The sequence below is a fragment of the Crinia signifera genome, chromosome 1 (assembly GCF_055691185.1).
Source record: "Crinia signifera chromosome 1, ASM5569118v1, whole genome shotgun sequence".
Classification (NCBI taxonomy): Eukaryota; Metazoa; Chordata; class Amphibia; order Anura; family Myobatrachidae; genus Crinia; species Crinia signifera.
In genome coordinates, this window is record NC_139217.1 from 432,943,521 (window position 1) to 432,965,350 (window position 21,830).

At 44.6% G+C, this 21,830-nt stretch overlaps 1 protein-coding gene across 4 annotated transcripts in view; it reads right to left on the reverse strand.

Annotated features, from left to right (window-relative positions):
• The window catches only part of TRAPPC13 (trafficking protein particle complex subunit 13), a 31,669-nt gene extending 9,872 nt beyond the window's left edge, over positions 1–21,797 (reverse strand). Inside the window, exons 1-8 of one of the 4 annotated variants that reach the window (XM_083152920.1) lie at positions 21,530–21,797; positions 11,640–11,708; positions 9,781–9,880; positions 8,609–8,693; positions 7,184–7,311; positions 6,526–6,598; positions 4,097–4,141; positions 3,204–3,221 (exon numbers count right to left, since the gene is read on the reverse strand). In XM_083152920.1, coding sequence (XP_083009046.1) covers positions 3,204–3,221; positions 4,097–4,141; positions 6,526–6,598; positions 7,184–7,311; positions 8,609–8,693; positions 9,781–9,880; positions 11,640–11,708; positions 21,530–21,575 — 564 coding nt within the window. In that variant the 5' untranslated portion in view covers positions 21,576–21,797. The remainder of the gene's footprint in view (positions 1–3,203; positions 3,222–4,096; positions 4,142–6,525; positions 6,599–7,183; positions 7,312–8,608; positions 8,694–9,780; positions 9,881–11,639; positions 11,709–21,529) is intronic. The other 3 variants (XM_083152911.1, XM_083152938.1, XM_083152930.1) reach the window with 3 other exon arrangements.
• Positions 21,798–21,830: the final 33 nt, after the last annotated feature.

A 21,830-nucleotide genomic window follows, 5' to 3' on the forward strand; every position in this document is an offset into this window, starting at 1 on the left:
TCTGATTCTGTGTTCCCTATGTACAGTTGTGTCCGGTTGAAGTATCTACATTAAACATTGACAGTAATTACTGTATATGTAATGTTGGTTGTGGCAAAATCAGTGACCCAAACTGTGTGAAGTACCCGGAGAAATCAGTTACCAGCACCAGGCTAGGAGATGCTGGGCTGGAAAGCTGAAGAGCAGGGTCCCTCTGCCATAGTGCTATCCTGGACCTTTGAGGACACAAAGATATAATTAACCTTTGGTTTACTTTATGCTGTAGACAGCGCATGATGAGGGAACGTGAGGGATCCAGGAGGTAAATTGTGCAATATGTAGCCAATATACTACAAAAGGATGGAAAATGAAGCGAGAAGAATCTGCCTAACAATTCAAGTCAGACTAAAGAGAAATGGAATTTTAGTTTTTATGTAAAATCTTATTCTCTGGGTCCAATATGACACTGAACACCCTTCCTTTACACACTTGGTTTGTGTTTAAGTTCTCCTAGATAAAGATGCTTTTTAACGATGAATGTTCTCCTCTCCCTTGTTCTCTGTACTTCTGGTTTGTCCTTGGGGCCCTGTCCTGCTGGTGTCTCTCTGGAGCACAGAAAGGAAGGAGCTTGAGGTTTTGGAGGTAAATTGTAAAAGTGCTGAAGCTCCTACTCGGAGCTAATTACTGTTTGTCCAAAAATACATTTGCAACGGAGATTTTATTCATTTTAAGTTACGGAACTGCTTATCATAGAAGTTAATGTACAGATGGATCAGCTCTCATTCCCGGCATGATGGGTAGCGCGCCAACCACCAGATCCGGAGCTTGAGGTTTTAGAAGCCACACCAATCAGAAAAGACAGCCGCCCAATGGAGCCATCAAAAACTAATTTGCAACAGCATACACATATGTTGCCTAACAGTCATAAAGAGGTAGCATGTGCTAGCAATCGTTGACGTGTGTCGTGCACGTCCATTGCCGGGAATGAGACGTGCAAGCGTCTGCCAAGCACCTGAGCGACATTACATGGCACCTGGTGGTGATTACTGTGCCAGGAGCCGCTCTGATGAGAGCGGCACCATCAGTATATTAACTGCTAGGTTAGCCCTATAGCTGCGCAGACTGACACAAGCACAGGTGTTGTTACCTACACAATCGCAGCTGATTGCAGATAGATGACCTGAAAATGGCCATGACACCCCTGCATTGTTGATGCCTCTCCCAGTTACCATATGCAGTAACTTCCTGTCTAGAACTCTGCAATGAGATCCTCAATGCAAGTGGATTTGCAAAGGGACCATGCAATCACAGCAGTCTGCCCGCAATCACTCACTTGCATGGACATTGGCATCGTGTGCAATCATGAATTAGGTCCTTTGTTTCCAACGTATCCAATGTCCTTCATGGATGAAAGGGTAATAAGCAATGCTTCCACAAACAGGAAATCCAACCAAGAGCAGATCATCTGCGGCTCCTATGGGACTGTAGTCTTACTTATATCTGCCTGCCCGATAGCACAGTGATGGAAAGCGAAGAGAATGCGCCTCCTAGGCAAATGCTGTGGCACGCACAGAATATGTATATAACACATGGATAAAAAAACTGGTGAGCTTCTGTGCAAGAAACCCATAACCATCAGAAAATGTTCCAGTGCAACACACTGCAATACACATTCTCCAGACCTAGGAGTATAGAGCTGTATAGCAATCATGCCAAGTCAGACAGCAAGACTAACCCGTCATGCTGCGTTCTCATTGCCACCCCTGCAAAATCCTGGGTTTTTCTTGCTGGATTTTTTTTGGGGGGGGGGGGGTCTGCCTTCCAACGAGCGTGTGGAATGTAATAGCAGCTTTGATTGGGTGTTGGTATTGCTGTGATAGGCTGTTTAAAAGCAGCTTTTATTGGCTGGCTAAAGATGATGTCACATATCACATGATTACATCCCCCAATGAGCTCGTTTTTGTGTGAAAAACCCGGTTCTGTGCTGTTCACACTGCCATACACCCGTGTATTACCCAGGAAAAACCCTGCAAAAAACCCGGGTGTAATTCCAGGGGCATAACACCCAGGAATTTCACAAAGACAATTTCACACTGAGACAGGACACGGGAATTTTTAGCTTGCCCCGGGAAATACCTGGGTTTTTGCGGCAGTGAGAACGGGGTATTATAAATATAACTTGCACTGTTCTACAGAGAACTTCTATTCTAGATTTTGTGGCCAATTAGGAGCGAACATTTGGCTGGTAAGTATGGAAGCAGTTCTCAATCTAGAATGGAAAAAAAGAACCACAGAATAACTATAATAAATTTTGCCTATTATTTAATATGAAATTGATCATATAGTTTTATATATTGCCAACAGGATAATTAAACAGAGGTTTTAGATCAAAAGGAAAGCCCCGTTACGATGGAGGAGACTGACGTTAAAGACAAGGACACTAGAGGAATGTTGAAGATCTGCAACTAGCTGAATGAGTTTTGTGACCTACTGTTCCTCTCCCATACATCCAATGCTTTTATTATTGCTGAACCATGGTCTGCGTACAGGTCATTGTCAAGGATGCAGTTCTCAGCAGAAAGGGAAAGGCTTAGTGGAGTCTCAGAAAGTGAAGTTAAAATAAGCAGCAGCACAGAAGAGCAGGATCAACAACACAATATTTAGGTCCAATGGGTTGGTGCCACAGCGCCATAAGAGAATTTGAGACGTCACAACTCTTTAAGGATGAAAAAGCTGCCCAGAGTTCCTTAGTGCCAATTTAATGCCAGCCCACTGTATAAAGGTGGGATGGGTGTCGGAAGTAATGAGGGGCATCACTGGATTCACCCTGGAAAGGTTACAGCAGGCATGGCCAAACTATGATCCTCCAGCTATTGTCAAACTACAAGTCCCATCATGCCTTGCCACAGTTTTGCTACCAGGGAATGCTGAAATTATGGCAAGGCATGCTGGGTTGTGTAGTTTCATAACAGATGGAGAGCCACAGTTTGGCCATGCCTGGTCACAGGATGTGGCAGAGTAACGTCACCGCACTAAGACTGATTTAACAGAATGTACACAGAGATATGAATTGACCAGCAATACTATAGGTAAAATATTTGGTTGTGATCATACTTTTCCATTGTGCAACAATTTCAGAATGAAATTAATTTGTTAACAGGCAGAAATGGAAAAAAAAATGTAAACAGCTCTTAATTAAATAAAATTATGAAAAAAAAAATTACCACAGAACTGAGGTCACTCTAATGGGGGAAAATAAAAAAAACACAAATTAGAGAAAGAAATGAGGGTTAAATGTTAAAAATAGGAATGCTAAAACAAAATACACATTATACTGCTGCCTAACATAGCATTAGTATACGCTATAGTACAACCTTTCTACAGAACTAAACACCAAAGCAGATTGGCTTCAAAAGGGAGGGGTGTCCGCTCCCTGAGTGTCAGGGATAGCCAATCACGTGCAATGTACACACGAGGCCGAACACACTCAGTGTCAGGTCTTCCAGCTGGACAACCTCCTCCAACCTGAGCGTGACCCAGAGACAAAAAAACAAAAACAAACAAAAAAAACCCACACAAACACTATGACCTGAACCATTCAAGTTAGTAGGTCACCCATCACCAAATGTACACAAACGTGGTGCTGTTATTTAGTGGTTTACATACCCCTTCCGCAAGAGAAGAATGTGGCTACTCTATTAGTAAAGACAAGCATGCATGTGGCTTACAGAAACACAACACGGGGTTGTATAAATACACGCTACCTAATAACTATGTAGTGAGAGACGGCACCTGAATGCATTGTAGTCTTAAGGGCCCCATACATCAGCAATTAATTGTGACAATTTTCAGATATGGAGATGATTGCCACAATTAATTTTAGATGTGTGTAGCTGTAATTTGTGTTCCCTTTATAATGCAATAAATCTCATAATTACATCATAAATGCAAAGCACAGTCCAATACAGGCCAATATCCGTGTCACACACAAAGACGTCCTTTGTTACATTCAACACTACTGGTATTACAGTGGATACCTAGCTCATTTTCAGGTCATTGTTATACTAATATTTATGTGGCAATAGTATAATTAGACTATGCTAAAAAGGCAACTTACCTCTGCATTATAGAACTTTGTCTTAACATCTAGCGGTTTAAGAACCTGTGTCAAAACAGAAAGCAAGTTATATATATAGTGCCGGGTGCGTCACCAGGGGTGTAGGTGTGTGTGTGTGTGTGTGTATGTGTGTGTGTGTGTGTGAGAGAGACAGTATGCTGGGCTGGCCTCCAGCATGATTGAATATGGGGGTGTGACACAACATCAGCTCCTAACATCCCATCAAAGGTGCACATGATTTTGGCTCCTCAACTGGAATAGAAGTTTTTGGTCTCTTTGCCTCGCACTGGTTGGCCACCCCTGGGTTTAACGAAAGTAATGGTTTCTCCATGAACATTTGATATAAGAAACCGCTTTAACCCGATCTTGAGAAAGGCCTAGTAAGGGCGAGATATATATTATAGCTGTAGGTTGTCACATGCCGAGCGCTCCCTTTCTGTAACCCATATCATAGGCCAGTGATGGCTAACCTTGACACTCCAGCTGTTGTTGAACTACACATCCCAGCATGCATGTTTTACCGTTTGGCCATGCTAAAATTGATGCAGGGCATTGCTGAAATGTGTAGTTCAGCAACAGCTGGAGTGTCAAGGTTAGCCATCACTGTCATAGGCGGACTCAGGGTTAGGCAGCCCTTGGCACTAGTGCATGCTTCTATTAGGTGCACTACTCTCCTACTTCACTGCCCTCCCTAGCAGAGGTAGACTAAGCCATTTCTAAACCACACCTAGCAAAGCCTGGGCCCCTGCCACAGCCATCACCAGCAGTACCTGTCACTAGGAGAGAGAAGCGAAGCCAGGGCAGAGTTTGGCAGCTGTTGGTAAAATAGGGGGCATACTAGCTTCCACCAGCTGTTGCAGGTGTCTGGGAAATCCAGCTTGGCATGGTTGATTATATATATGGCAGTGACATTTTTTTAGTGCATTTACATTTGTAGGAGGTCTGTGTACGTAATGATGGCAGTGTGGAACTCCAGAAATGTGTTTAGCTTGTGATGTTGAAAGTCTGGCACTCAGGGGCAGATTTATTAAGCTTGGAGAAGAGATAAACTGGAGATAAAATGGAGAAAAGGTAAAAGGAGATAAAGCACCAGCCAATCAGCTGTGTTTGAAAAAGACAGTTGGGAGTTGATTGGCTGGTGCTTTATCTCCTTTTACCTTTTCTCCACTTTATCTCCAGTTTATCTCTTCTCCAAGCTTAATAAATCTGCCCCTCAAAGAGAAAACCCATTGCCTATCCCTGGTTAAACCCAAACCCCAATCTCACTGCAAAGTAAATTATAGGTGACAATAAAGCAGGGTTGAAGACCTGGGTTGTCCCATTACCACTAAAGAAAGACCTGTCCTGAAAGGCAAATTACTGGGTCAAAATGTGTAACCAGGTAATTTGCTGTGCCACTCTAAGGGGGTATTCAATCCCAACCGGATTTCCTGTACAGGCGAAAAGTCGGCAATAATCCACTGATTCAATCACAGGCATTTTCACCTGTTTTGAGTCCATTTTCTCCCCCCGGCGAATTGGGCTGGGTAAAAACGGCCGCAAATTCAACAAAATACGTGGATTTGTGGCAATTTCGCTGATCCACATGGTTTTCGGCCAAGCTGGATTTTTTGTCCCAGGCCAAAAAATAAAAATCAGCACTGGGATTGAATAGGGAGAGTCGAATTCGCCCCCCAAAAAAGGGGGAAAATTGTAGATTTTTCACCTGGCGAAAAATGCGGCCGGGATGGAATACCCTCCTAAAAGTTCAACTGGGTGACTTTTGAACATTATTCTACTAGAAATGCCCGAAACCTTTGGCAGCCAGCCACCTCACTAAAGGCAGTCACAATACCAGTCACTGCTGGATGCATGGAAGCAGATTCAGCACAGCTGGGCAGGCTGCTCATAGTGGCTCATCCGTGACACAATCCTATAGTGTAGGGACCAAGCTAACCATTAGCCGGTATCATCCACCTGTCTTCCACTTGTTCAGCCACCAATGATGCTGAACAGTAAATGATAACTAGTATATAGCAGGCTATGTACACGTGATAAAAAGGGGAGAGTGCTGTACATGATTAAAAATCTGTCCATTTTGCCTCTGACCTATAAGGCTGGATAGACCCAGCTGGAAAGGAATAAAGCCCCCGTTTAACGGATCCGTTCTGTGCTAAAACAGCACACATCGTATTGGATCGCATCCCTTGTGCATGCAGTGTGCATGCACTGCGATCCGATACGATGTGTACCTAGTACAAAAAGTATGTGCAGCACATACTTTTTGTACCGTACTATGTGATGCGCGGGAGCGCGCATCGCATAGTACAAAACGGAGCCGCAGAAAATGGAGCGTGTATGGGCTCCTTTAGTCAGTTATCCAATTTCATGTTTAAAACTTCATTGGATAAAAACTCACAAACCAGGACAGGAACGGACATAAAGATTACCTGGAATTTGAAGAACTTCCTGAAGTACATTTTCTCCCCAGTCTGGGTGGTATAACTTACAGCGCACACTAATCTGAAACACAGGAACACACGCTTGGTAACCGGCCAACAGTTAACGGTGCAGAAGAGCTAGTGTTACCCACGGTGCTAGTATTCACCAATCAGAAAAAAAGGTACAGAAGCATTCTGCGATTTACCAATGCTAGCCAGATTGTGTGGGTGCCAAAAGAGGTCACAAAGGGGGTGCAGGCTACATTGACATCAGGTGACACCAAAATGCTGGCTGCTCCGCAGCAACAGGAGAAGTTTCCTGCAGTGCACAGCTCCTGTCAGTGAAATAGAACTGGCAGGGAAGACACTAGCCTCAGCCCAGTATCTCCATGCTGGGCATGACCCCATAGTGATATAACCAGGGAGGGGCCTTCCCACACCCCCCTGCTTCACTGATGCTAACAGGTGCTCCAGTGAAGCCAACGTTCCTGATCGGCTGCATGCACAGGGTGGCTCTAGGCCGACTCCAGTGCTACCGCTGTTTGTCTTGGTTACTCAGTAAAAGGTCAATTATACTTCAGAAGTGAAAGTGACCATTTATATAAAACTATTGCATTAATCTCTCCCCCTACCTGCCATTATTAAGACCCCACCGTACGCCACTCACATGTGTGTGCCTATTTCTTTCACTTCATGATGAATGACGTCATCTATACAACTGTCTGGTTTCAGTTCAGCCACCACAGCCGTGGATGCGGACAGGTTCAGCCGCTGGGAGCTGGTCTGGAGATCCGCCTATGGATGGTAAGGAAGATCTCAATTCAAAAACACGGTGACCGCACAGTGCTAGAGGTTCTGGATGTTATTCCGGTGCACACGCAATGCTGTGAATTTCGCAGCGTTACATGTGGACTTACCACAGAAATCCCTTCCCCACACGCTGGGTTGCCTGCATGGCTGTGAATGGATGTTTTGACAAAACATCCATTCGCTGCCTATGGGGTGCCACCCACATCATTCGAATGATGTGGAAGAAACACGCATATCTAAGTGATTCTTAGGTCACTTAGACATGTGTGCACCCTCGATAGGAGCAGGGCGGGCAGCTGACATCACCAGCCCTCGCGCCCATGTCACTGGGGGATTTGCATGGGAACGCCCAGCATTTCTACGCCTGCAGTCTTGGGTGCAAGTGCCCGGCAAACGCTCTGTTCGCCGTGGCCGTGCGCACCCCACCCATGCACAGAAATGGGCATTTAAAAAACATTGCGCTCTCATGCAAGCATGTGGACCAGAAGAACCCCCAATGGCTGCTCTAACCATGATCAGCAATAACAGCATTTACTAATGAAAACCTGACCGCTTAAAATGATATTCTACATTTAAAAAGGAAAAACTTTATACAGCTCTCCTGTAAACCGCCTCAGAGCTTTTGATTTTGAACTGAAACGATTGAGAAAGGTACATGCTGTGCGCTCGCCAGCAATATCCATGGGCAAAGTACTATCCCCTGGTCTTCGGAGGTTTATAGAGAGCATCTGCAAGTTATACAACTGGGTCCTGAGTAGTATCAGAGTAAGAGGCCTACACATGGGGAGATTTGCTGAGCATTGCTCAGCACACAGCAATGTGTCAGCGCTGTGTGCTGAGCAATCAGTCAGGGCCAGTGTTCTCCTGGCGATTAAGTAGATTTATCCAGAATGCTGGATATTAAATCGCAGGGCGCTAGCAATGCGCAGGGCCGCACATCGCTATGGCTCCTACACAGGGAGCGATGTAGGGGCATTTTCTATGGAGTCAGATTGCTTCAAAAATCTCCCATGTGTAGGTCCCATTAGTGAACAACATTCTACTGGTACAAACTAACCAATCATGTTAACGATCCATATCTGAAATGCTGGAAATAAGGTAACAATGTTAGACAAACGCATCCATATCTGAACGTTTGCAGATCTAGGAGGATCACTGCCACACCAGGATCTATTACTACGGGCACGGCATGAATCAGACTGCAGCAGCAAACAATCAGGAATGTGTCGGGACAATCTGACCTGCTACAACACAAGCACAGCCATCACAGATATAAACCTACCTTCACTTGGATATCTTTAACTATTTGACTGCTGTCATTGTGGACACTTATGTAGCTTGAGAACGTTTCACCCAGAAAGATATTTCTGTAGGTTGAATGAGAAGAAACATTATACAGAACGTTTGCATTTTAGAAAGACCAGAACCTACCAATAGACAAAAAGGGAACGTTAATACTACATCAGAAAGCTACCAGCATGCGATCACAGCCTCTGTATTAGGGAAGCACAACCCTCTGACAAGCACCTGTAGGAGCCATAGGCCTAGCTAGAATTGGTGCAATGTGTGTGCTGTATACAGGCTACTGGGTCATAGGTGACACCAGCTTCATTTCCCAGGTGATATTGTAAATGACCAACAGACTGGCTCATCTTCCTAACCAAGTGTACTACATCCACCTCCCCTCTTCTACAAGCCCATCACTGGCTTCCCTTCCCTTATATAATCCAATCCATACTTCTCACACTCACAAAGCGCTCACCCACTCCTCTCCCACTTACATCTCTGACCTTATCAGCATTTACACTCCTGCCCTCCTAATGTACGCTGCCTCTTCTGCCTACTGATTCCTTCCTTCCACTCCTGCCTACTGATTCCTTCCTTCCACTCCTACCTCCAAGACTTTTCACACGCTGCTACCTACCTCTGGAACCCAAAGGGAAAGAGGTAGAGTGAAGGTGACGCATGGGAGAAGCGCAACACTATAGGGTGTATGCACACCGGACGTTCTGTGCTTAATTTCTAAGAGATCTATTCAGATCACTTTGAAAAAGGGCTTAGATTACCCGTATGTATGCCCCTTTACCCACTATTACTTGCTCATTTCTACCCCATCTGTGTCACGTGTCCCACTTGTCTGTCTGCTACCTAGAACAGTGGTTCTCAACCTCAGCCCTCAGGACCCCCCAGCAGTGCATGTTTTCCAGGTCTCCTCACAGACTCACAGGTGAAATAATTAGCTCCACCTGTGATCTTTTAAAAGGTTTCAGTGAATAATGAGTGCACCTGTTCACCTGCCAGGTGACCTGGAAAACGTGCACTGTTGGGGGTCCTGGAAGACCGAGGTTGAGAACCACTGCTACCTAGAATATACGTGTTACTGCTAAAATAAGCCATAGTAGGATTTTTTTTTCTAGAAGTAACCTTAAAATAATGCAATTACTAGTGTCGTACCCAAAGTTCTGTGGTAGTGTCAGCATTTCTCCCAGCATTAGTATTTCTGCTCCTTTCACTGTAGACGGATCTTCCCTCATGAGAGTACTAAACAGATCGCCTGTGAGCAAAACAGGGAGCACATCAGTAGGGCAGCAGCAGACAAAGCATCCTATGGAATACACTATACATGTAGCGCTACCCAAAGTTACAATACGCTCAAGAGCTTATACAGAGCAGTACATTAATGTATAGTTCTGAATTAGATGGCGATCAGAACTATACCAATGCCGACTGTGGAACGTTCCATCATAACGTGAATGGCAAAGTGCGCCAGGCAGCCTACAGTCAGAACTATACCAATGCAGACTGTGGAACGTTCCATCATGATAACGTGAATGGCAAAGTGCGCCAGGCAGCCTACAGTCAGAACTATACCTATGCAGACTGTGGAACGTTCCATCATGATAACGTGAATGGCAAAGTGCGCCAGCCAGCCTACGTTCAGAACTATACCTATGCAGACTGTGGAACGTTCCATCATGATAACATTAATGGCAAAGTGCGCCAGGCAGCCTATGTTCAGTACTATACCAATGCAGACTGTGGAACGTTCCATCATAACATGAATGGCAAAGTGCACCAGGCAGCCTATGTTCAGTACTATACCAATGCAGACTGTGGAACGTTCCATCATAACGTGAATGGCAAAGTGCGCCAGGCAGCCTACGTTCAGAACTATACCTATGCAGACTGTGGAACGTTCCATCATGATAACGTGAATGGCAAAGTGCGCCAGGCAGCCTACGTTCAGAACTATACCAATGCAGACTGTGGAATGTTAGATCATGATAACGTGAATGGCAAAGTGCGCCAGGCAGCCTACGTTCAGAACTATACCAATGCAGACTGTGGAATGTTAGATCATGATAACGTGAATGGCAAAGTGCGCCAGGCAGCCTACGTTCAGAACTATACCAATGCAGACTGTGGAACGTTCCATCATAACGTGAATGGCAAAGTGCGCCAGGCAGCCTACGTTCAGTACTATACCAATGCAGACTGTGGAACGTTCCATCATGATAACGTGAATAGCAAAGTGCGCCAGGCAGCCTACGTTCAGTACTATACCAATGCAGACTGTGGAACGTTCCATCATGATAACGTGAATGGCAAAGTGCGCCAGGCAGCCTACGTTCAGTACTATACCAATGCAGACTGTGGAACGTTCCATCATAACGTGAATGGCAAAGTGCGCCAGGCTGCCTACGTTCAGGACTATACCAATGCAGACTGTGGAACGTTCCATCATGATAACGTGAATAGCAAAGTGCGCCAGGCAGCCTACGTTCAGAACTATACCAATGCAGACTGTGGAACGTTCCATCATGATAACGTGAATGGCAAAGTGCGCCAGCCAGCCTACGTTCAGAACTATACCAATGCAGACTGTGGAACGTTCCATCATGATAACGTGAATGGCAAAGTGCGCCAGCCAGCCTACGTTCAGGACTATACCAATGCAGACTGTGGAACGTTCCATCATGATAACGTGAATAGCAAAGTGCGCCAGGCAGCCTATGTTCAGAACTTTTGGTGATCCGTACAAAATAAAATACTAAGCCAGTCTCTGCTATTAAAAATCCCCCAATTTTTCCAGCTCCCATTACTTCACAGGTTCCAATAGATATCTGCAGGTAAACCCATTGCCTGTCCTTGTGTTTCCCTCCTATATCCCTATAGAGGATAAGCTTGCAGCAGGGCCCTCCTACCTCCAAGTCTGTCTGTTACCCAGTTTGTTTTATCACTGTCTACTATTGTAAAGCGCAACGGAATCTGCTGCGCTATATAAGAAACTGTAAATAAATAATTAAAATTACCCGGAAGGTCGCGATCCTCACATGTCACTGGGATATTCGTGAATAAGGTGGGTTTGGTAAGGCGCATCACTAGACAAGAGAAATAAGACATTTGACACCATCATACATCTACATATTTTGAAGTAAGTCTACGGATAAATAGTGTAGAATAGATTGACCTAATACAATAGCAAATTAAAGAGATACACACACACAGTATCGACCTTACGTACAAGATGCATACTTTTTGATTATAGAGCACATTTGACTACGTACATTGCAGGTTATTGCGCACTTCATAGCAAACAAGGCCAGAGTACAGGTATTCTGTGAGGCGGTGACCCAATCAGCAGCTACCGTTATTACAGCATGTTATGTCATGTGCCCTTATTCAGATCTGATCACAGTACAAATTTGTTCTCAAAATGGGCAAAACCATGCGCACTGCAGGTGGGCGGATGTAACATGTGCAGAGCGAGTTACATTTGGGTGGGGTGTGTGCAAACTGAAATCTAAAAATAATGCAGCCAGTTTTTTCCCTGCACAGAAACAAAATAATTCACCCAAATCTAACTGTATACACGTTACATCTGCCCCCCCCCTGCAGTGCACATGGTTTTGCCCATTTTGAGAAGAAATTCATACTGCGATGAGATCTGAGTAAGGGCCACGATGCAGAGAAGAATGGAGGAGGCCATAGATTGTGAGGCTCCAATTCTACTACACTATTATGAGCATAAATACAATGGAGAAAACAATTAGAAGAGAGGTTTAGCAAGGTTAAAAACCTTACGGCTAGTTTTGGATCACCGCAGATATGCGTTCTCCTGATACCTGCAGTATTCAATTTACACAAATTGGTCACAGGGTTTTCACATACTGTTCTCTGTGGGGTCTCCAGTCCTCTCTGCAGCTCAGAGAGTATTTTTTTTCTGCTTCTAAGGGGGTATTCAGGGATAGATGTACGAAGCAATTATAAGGGAGGTGAAGTAATAAAGGGGTAGATTTATTAAGCTCGGTGAAGTGATAGTGTCTGTTTTTTTTTTATCACCGGCCAATCAGCTCCTACCTGTCATTTTTCAAACCAAGCCTGTAACTTCACAGGCAGGAGCTGATTGGCCGGTGATAAAAACCAGACAGTTTATCACTTCACTAAGCCTAATAAATCTGCCCCATTGTGCCTATACCAGGCTTTCCCAACCACGGTCCTCAAGGCACACCAACAGTGCAGGTTTTACTGATAGCCAGGCTTCAGCACAGATGGTTTAATCAGAATCACTCAGATACTAATTAAGTCACCTGTGCTCAAGCCTGAATATCTACAAAACCTGCACTGTTGGTGTGCCTTGAGGACCATGGTTGGGAAAGCCTGGCCTAGACCTTTAGCTTCTAACTGTCCCTTTTAAAACCCAGCCTGTATCTGAACAGTTGGCCGGCAATAAAGTACCAGGCACTTTATCACTTCTTCCTTATCACTGCTTTATTCAGACATCTACCCCTCAATGTTTGATTAAAATCACAGCCAAATCAATGTTCTGACTTTCAGAAGTGTTTCAACTGTCGGAACATGTGCATTTTGTGGAAAGCAGCCGCGGACTGGACAATCCAGCAGCAGTGTTCAACTATCCAGATTCGACTTATTAAATAGTTGAATCTGACAGGCTTCAATATGGTCAGAAATACTGGCACACACTGAATACACCCCCGACATTTATTAGGACTACATATATTAAATGTGATTTATAAGATGTTAAATTTCAGCTTCATTTTTGTGTGCGTTCATTTAAATTCCTAAAAATGAACATGAAATGCAATGAGAGTCACATGGAATGACCCCAATGTTGGGCACTTGTACATATAAATTACATATAGAATTATGCAAAATAGAGTAGTCCTCCCTCTACATCAGTGCAAGTGTGGTTGGCGAAGATCATTTTGCTGATGAGACAAAGAGCATTCATGCCAGGCCTCTGCCGATTTTTAAAGGGCAATATCCACCCTGCCCCTTTAGCAGCACCAATAAAACAGCCTGCATGCAGCCGGCATTTATTCACAATAAAGGACAGCTTGGTGTAAGAAGTCTGAGAATAAAGGGGGTTATTCTAGTTCACTCTTTCTGCAAAAATCCTTCTTAGAAGGACAAAACCATGTGCACTGCAGGTGGGGTAGATGTAACATGTGCAGAAAGAGAATTAGATTTGGGTGGGGTTTAATTCAAAGTGAGATCTATATTGCAGTGTAAAAATAAAGCAGCCAGTATTTACCCTGCACAGAAACAAAATAACTCACCCAAATCTAATTCTCTCTGCACATTTTACATCTACAATAACTTACCCAAATCTAATTCTCTCTGCACATTTTACATTACATGGTTTTGTCCATCTAAGAAGGCCAGTGGAACCCAGGGGTAGGGATTGTCATCGACCATTGAGGATTCGATGGTTTGTGGCCGATGTTGAATACTTTTGCCATCGATGGGGGAGAACCAGATGGTTTCCCTACATCGATTGTACAGCAAAACTGATGTTTTGCCTTTTTTTCTTCTTCCAAAGTGCCGGGAAACTGAGCACAGCTCCACCCCTGAACTGAGCACAGCTCCACCCACATGGTTTGATTGGCCCACAGGCCAATCACTCAAACGTAATAGATGACCATCGGTATGTAAAACTATTGTTGGTCACCCACTGATTAGTTTTACACTATTGATGGCCAGTTGCACTTTTACCCTCGATGGCAAAGGCACCGATGGCCATCCGTACCCAGTGGTGCACTGGGACACTTGTAAGGGTGCCTCAGGTTGGTGGTCCAGAAATAATTTAAATTGGTCAGTGGCAAAACCAGGGCTTGTGGCTTGCCATCATAAACTATGGGGACAAACAGATACCAATCCTGTCTCTCGCCACATAAACCACATAAGGATGACAAATTTACTGCATTCAATTTTCTTTTCTAAAAAGGATTTTTTTTTTGCCCGTGGAAAAAAATTCTGATGCTTCCAGGTGCCGGGATTCCAAAAAAGTTTGGGAACCCCATGTCTAGACATTTGCCAAGGAAAAAGAAAAAAATATTGCCATCCAAAAACATTTCAACTCAATAGCCATTAAAAAAACAAAACAAAAAACACAATACAGACCTCTCATTAAAATAAAATATAAAAATCTTTAATAATTAAGTTTATAATACACAGTATAGGCGATAAAACTAAACGGTATAAAAATAAAATATTTCAGCTTAAAATTTTTCTATTACCCATAAACTAATTTCTCAGAGCCCCTGACCTGAGGTGTTGGCGGGTGTCCTGGGTTTGGTGTTAAAGGGACTAGTTTCAGTCCCCCAGTAATATGACCCTTCTCATTACCAGGACTGAACCAGGACCAACATGGTAGTCTTCAGTGTGAAAGTGTCAGCTGGGTTATCCAATATGAAGAAGTGAGCAGCCCCAATAACGATGAGGGCACCGCTGTCCTGCAGCAATCTAAAAGATATCCCCCCAAAAGCTGAGGGCAATGTAGGAATGGTCAGTAGTGCTGACCGGTCAGACATCTGCAGCTATCGATAGAGGCAGGTGTCATTGCCCATACACCACAGCAGAATGGCTTCATTATTTGCCGCTCCCATGTAGAACAGGAGATCTGCACATGCCCATTGAGCTGGCAGGGGGTGAGACACACCGCTCATCAGCACAAGGATAATGCACTGTGGGTGGCTTGGCAGCAATGCCGGACAGAGGATTTTTCATTCCCACACTTCAGCAGCCAATATGTTAATTTACATCTCAGCACTATGGCTTCCTGCTCTGCCTCGGTAAATAAGAGAAGCAGGAAACGGGGGAGTGTTAGGCATACTTAAAAATACCCTGAAGATCATGGAATACAGGACAGTGCAAGCGTCAACATAAATTTAATTTAATCATTACCTGTATTGCTGAATTATACCCCTTTAAGACATACTACCCGGGATTTTAGACCCGTTTCAGTCCTGGGTTTTTTTAAATTTCGGGTCCATTGCAGGTGCGCAGGAATCGGGATTTTAGATGACTACATACGCTAGTCCTGGAATTGTGTGAATCCTGGGATTTTTACGTATGTCTGAAAGGGGTATTACTAACATTTATGTATGCCAAAAAGGAGGGCAATAAACAGCCAGAGATGTTTAGAATTAAAAAACCTATGCAAAGAATCAGGCCTGTAACATTATGATGTGAGAACTGCATTGATATGGTGACAATTTTTATTCTTTAACTACACAAACAAGCTCAGTGACAAAAGGTCTTTGGGGACTTGTATAGTTTCACGGCGGCCGATATATCGGATGCGATTTTTTTTTATCGGATGCGATTTTTTTTACCTGTTCATAACCCTACTATCCACTACGCATGGAGTTGATTTTATATAGTGTGGCGAGCGCAGTAATCCCCTGCGCTCACCACGCTTCGGGCTCGGCGGCTTGCTGCGCTCACCACACTATATAAAATCAACTCCATGCGTAGTGGATAGTGGGGTTATGAACAGGTAAAAAAATAAAATAAAAATCGCAGTGGACCGCATCGATATATCGGCCGATATCACATCCGATATATCGGGCGCCGTGAAACTAAAGTACCGATCTTTGTTTTCCCTCAAAAGATTTTTCTTTCCCTGTGAAACCATGTTACATTAGTCAGAAATCCAGGTGATCATCACTAAACACCTGGGAGTAGAGTCCAAGAGTCCATTACAGGCAAACTGTGAATCTAGCTTGCATTGTGCGCATAATGGGAATAATGGCAGCCCTACCTCTGCCCGCATCGCCATAGGTGACAAGCAGAGATCAGCTAGACACATCCTGCAAAGCCGACATGTAATCACAGCAGAAAATCAGAACAGAGTTTATAATAATGCAACAAAAGCAAATGAAGAAGATTTAGAACTGCACACAAGTGCATTCATGCTTATGGTGCCTACACACGGAGCGATTTTAGGTCATTTTTTAAAGCGATCTGACTAGATTGTTTAGAAAATGACCCAAAAATCTCTCCATGTGTAGGCCCTGCCAGATCACTCAGCATACATTGCTACAGGATTGGTTTGAAATCCCGGCGGCCGGAATCCCGAAAAGGTGTGTGTGTGGGGGGGGGGGGGGGGGGGAGACGCAGAGAGAGATGGCGGAAATTATTTAATTTCCCCCCAGTGTGTCCTGAAACAATACACTGCAGTGTATCTAATTCCAGAACTATTTACAGATGATCAGCGACTACATACTTAAAATAATGCCGTGTTTATGAACAAAGAAATCTATTGTGCCACATAGTTTCAATTCTGATTTAACTAACGTCCCAATGTGCTCACAGTAACGCAAGTCACAGAATATCCATATCTCGGGGAGGTCTCTTTGCATTGTAGCATTACAGGTTGGAAGAATATAGTGTCGCATCAATCTGCTTAATTTGCCCCAGATGTCCTCCAAACTCAGAGTGCCACAAACGGATGGTAAAATGGTCCATCTTCCCCTGTGGAACAAATTCAACTTAAGTGTTTCTAAGGTGTCTTTCAGCTGGTCAGAGGCGGCTACGATGGTGTCCCCATTGCAGGCTCTCCGAGTACAAATACTCCATGACCGAAAAGATGGTCTCTCCTTGGAAGTGCTTTCACTCCTCACCTGCGGGTCACATATGACGTCATCTTTTTTGGTGGTCTCTATTGGCCCAGCTTCATCTTTTGTTGTATGGACATTTGGCTTAAACTCTAACAGGTTTGGTGTAGGATCGCAGCACATGAGGGACTCCTCTTGGACTGGATTGAAGGGATCACATGATATCTTAGAACAAAGATCTACAGATATTAAAGGAGGAGGCGTTTGAGGCTTGAGAATGAAGTTCTGCACATGATCTGGAAACCATGGACAAAATTTTGGCAAGGGCCGAAGAGGAAATATCTCTAATGAGCCTGCTGCTATTTTCTGTAAGTCTTCCGATCTATTTTGCGAGGTACGGTAGTGCACCACCACTTCCTTTTCCGGTTTATAGTCATCACCCATTGCTCCAATAAAGTTCTCTCACAAGGGCAACCAGTCAAGACACCTTTACGCCATGCCATGTGCCTGCAGAGATAAGAAGGGATGCTGGTAAGACTTGGATCATTTTGGTCAAGTCACCGATTCAATAGTTATTTTGAAAAATCATGGCTGATCCCGATTTGTGGTCCTTGAAATAAATCACTGATGCTTCAATGCCATTCTCTTAATGTTGCGATCATAGCATTGCTCCTCTTCAAATTCTATTTGGTAACTCGCTCCCCATCTGGTATCAGTAGCACAAAAACAGCGCCCAATTCCAGCACATTGGGTTCCATGTTCTCTGATCACATGTGCATGCAACCTGAAGCAGAAGCATGGCACAAAATGGTTGGCATAAAAAAAATAGAATCATCCTAATTTGATAAACCTTCTACAATTGCTTGGCACTTAAATTGCCCGCAACACTAAAAGAATCCCATGTCGGTAAAGGGGCAATCAACAATTTCAGCAACAGTTGACTCTGTGGCACAAGGGCGCTGTGGGACGGAGGAGCTTTTGTAAGCAAATTGTAGCTCAAGCATGGTGCCACTTTTCTGCAAGGGGCTTTGACATCTAGGGTCAGCACATTAAGCATTAGCACAAGTTATAGATAAACAGAGCAAGATCAATATGAATATGTATATATGAAGGTCCATAATGGAATGTTTGTACACTCAAAACAAACCATTCAAGAAACAGATGAAAAAGGGCAGTATTGTTTTTATGAAACTACTAGAATCCCTGTCTGCAATCTTATAATAGTACATTCATGTGGCATTTTGTGGGGTAAAATTTACTAAAATGGGAGTTCTATTGAATGCAACAAATCAGATTCTATGACTATACCCCTTTCACATTGCAACGAATTACCGGGTACAAGCCGGTTTCTTGCTGGTTCGACCTGGTAATTAGTGTGATGTGAAGGGGGTTACCGGGTCCCACAAATGGGTAGCAACACGGCAATACAAACCGGTAAAAAATAAGGGTTCTTACCAGTCCATTGCCGTGTTGCTGTGCAGTGTGAACGGTTTAAACGGGTCCGGTTCACACTATGGAGGAGGCAGCGCTAGCTCTAAGCGCTGCTTCCTCCCCCATCCCTAATGATGCGCTGACTCCCTGTCGCGCCCCCGGATGACGTCAGCAAACCGGCAATGATGCCAGTTCGCTGAGGGGATGTGAACATCCCAAAATGCATGGTCGCGCCAGGGACCGTTTCAAAGTCCCGGTGCGACCCTGCATTTTGCGATGTGAAAACATCCAATCAATAGAACTGCCATCTCCCAGCTATAAGCTACTTTATTCAAATGGGTTTGGTTCTAAGCTTATTTCAAAGAGCTTAGCATTAGACATTAAACAATGAGCATTTAAGCACAGCTTCCAATTATACTACTTTCAGACCGCAAATGCCGTGTCGCACACGGGATTAGGACACGGGTCCCATCCCCAGAGCAACACGGCAATGCGGTCTGAAAGTTCTGACACCGACACGGCATATTGCCGAATCGGTGACGTCACAGGGGGGCGGAGCTGGGCGGCGGCGCTTCATCGGGGGCTCTGGAGGAGGCAGTACTTGGAGCTGACAGTGCTGCCTCCTCCATACTGTGAACGGGACACGGGTCGCTCGACCCAGGCACCCGTTCACACTGCACTTGATACGGGTCATAGCCGTGTTCAACCCTGGTCATTACCAGGGTTGAACACCCGTGTTGCTCGACCCGTGGTGGCCTTTTCAGACCGCACCTTGACCCGTGTTGGGGCCGCAAGAACACGGCAATAACCCGGGTCTAGAGTGCGGTCTGAAAGCGGTATAACTTGTGACCATTTCCAATACAAAGCTTATCCAGGCTGACTGACATCGCATTGAGGGATACAATCGCAAACTGATTATAGTGCACCTGCCAGCTATGTGCAATGGAGACAGATCACCTGTAAGCAAAGCTAAGAGTCAAACAATTCACACTGAATTAGATATAGAGTAAAAGTAGTGTAGACACAGTGCGCCTCAGGCGGAGTCAGCAAATACGTAAGTGGTGATAAAGGGGTATTCCCAAATTACCCCATACAAAGTGCACGTAGAAAAAATACCCCTTTCTAAATTCACACTGAATTAACTACAACACAAATCAATGTGTTGCTTATTCCTAAGCACATTATTCATTTATTCCACCTAACAGCTGCTTGATGTCTAAAGCCCCGTAAAACTGGGCGACTCATATGAAAGCCACTCAGTTTTCTTGTCTGAGCCGCCCAGTGTGTACTAATCGCTCCCGTATCATCACTGCTGGCCGACACTGGTATTACCAGCAGATGAGCGATGGAGAGGATGGCTTTCCATAGTGTCCTGCTATGGAACGCGGTCTACACCCGGGGGAAATGGCTGGGCAGGAGGAAAAACGCTCAGTGTGTATGCAATTTCCCCCCTTAACATCCATGCACCATACACACTGGGCAGCAAGTACACTTTACAGTACTTGCATCAAACTACCTTGGGAATCTTTACCCTATGCAGTTTTGCAACATGTATATTAATGCAGTTTGACATCAATGTTACTAATAAAAGTATTGTACATAAGCTGCCTATACACGCTGCTGAGCCGATGTGTGCTTTGAGGTGCGCGCTCCCGCGCACCTCATCGCACAGTACAAAAAGTATGTGCTTGCACATACTTTTTGTTCTTAGGTTTCATCAGTTCTTAGGTTTCATCAAATTGCATCGCATTGCATGCACATGCAATGCAATGTGATCCCTGCTATTGCAGCCCACAACGCCCGCATCGGCATGGGCTGCTATACAGGATTTCTGCAAAGGGTGTGTGCATGCGAGGTGGATCTATAAAGACATTACAATTCATAGGAATACTCAGGCACTATTAAAAAAAAAAAAAAAAAAAAAAAAGCATTTAATTCAATTACAATGAATTGCACTGAATTTAAAGCAACTAATGGCAAATTAATCTGCAGACTAGGAAGCATGCCTTGCTTATTAAGAAAAATGTAAAATGTACAAAACAGTATGGAAACCAGACACGTTGGATGGGATCCAGTTAAAAATAATAGTTAGGAGCTGGTTTAGTGATCATTCTAGCAGCCGTCATATTTGAAAACCCATGCAGTTCCTCTACCCTGCCTGGGGTGTCACTGTCTGCTGTAGTGCTTCTAGCACAGTGTGGTTTGTATATGTATATACCAGACCTGTGCTAGAAACACCAGAGCAGACAGTGACACCCCAGGCAGGGCAGAGGAACTGCATGGGTTTTCAAATATAGCGGGTGCTAGAATGAACACTATGGTTGGTAGCTAATCTCCATATCCACTTTATCACTTCTCCAAAACTTATTACATGGGTGTCAGATGACTGCCTGACAGTCGTTTCCTTGACATCGGCATCCCGACTTAGCTCGCAAGGAGCCTGAATGCGCTCTCCCCCTGTCAGGCTCCTGACAGTTGGTATTCCGATGTCGGAGAAACTACCATCGGAATCCCGGCAGCCAGTAAGTTATACCATACCTATTGTCCACAGTTATTTGGTTAGCGGCCTGGCTGCAACTAGAATCAAGGTGTCACTGCCAGGAATGCCCTATGGCCCTCCAGGTGTAGAGAACCTACAAGTCCCATCATGCCATTGCTACAGTTTTGCTATTAGGGAATGCTAACTATGACCAGGCATGCTGTGATGTGTAGTTTTTCAACAGCTGGCGGGGCACAGTTTAGACATGTCCATAATATTATCACCCGGCTGGAGAGCCAGCAGTAGCTACAGTACGTGGTAACTGCCACCCTCCTGCATGACATGAGCAGACAGAAACGGCATACACAGCAGAGGGGAGAATTGAAGGCCCACTCTCCACACTTGAACCACCGCACCCTGTCGCCCATACCTTTCAGGGCCAGGAGATGCTCCTGCTTGGGCTGATTCACATCCATGACGCCTGCAAATGCCAAAAAGCCGCAATGGCCACAACAGGAGAGTCAGGAAACAAAGTTCTACGGTTCGCCGCCTGGGTCAAATCCAACTACGGCGCACGCGCAGATAACTATCTCGCCCCGTTGTCAGGTCACGTGACCGGAGCTCTTCGGGTGCTATAAAAACTAAGGCACATTTCTGTATTTGTGCCCACGTTCCACCATGGCTTCGAGCTGCTCTTAAGGCGACTGATTAATCGACCCCAATCAATGACG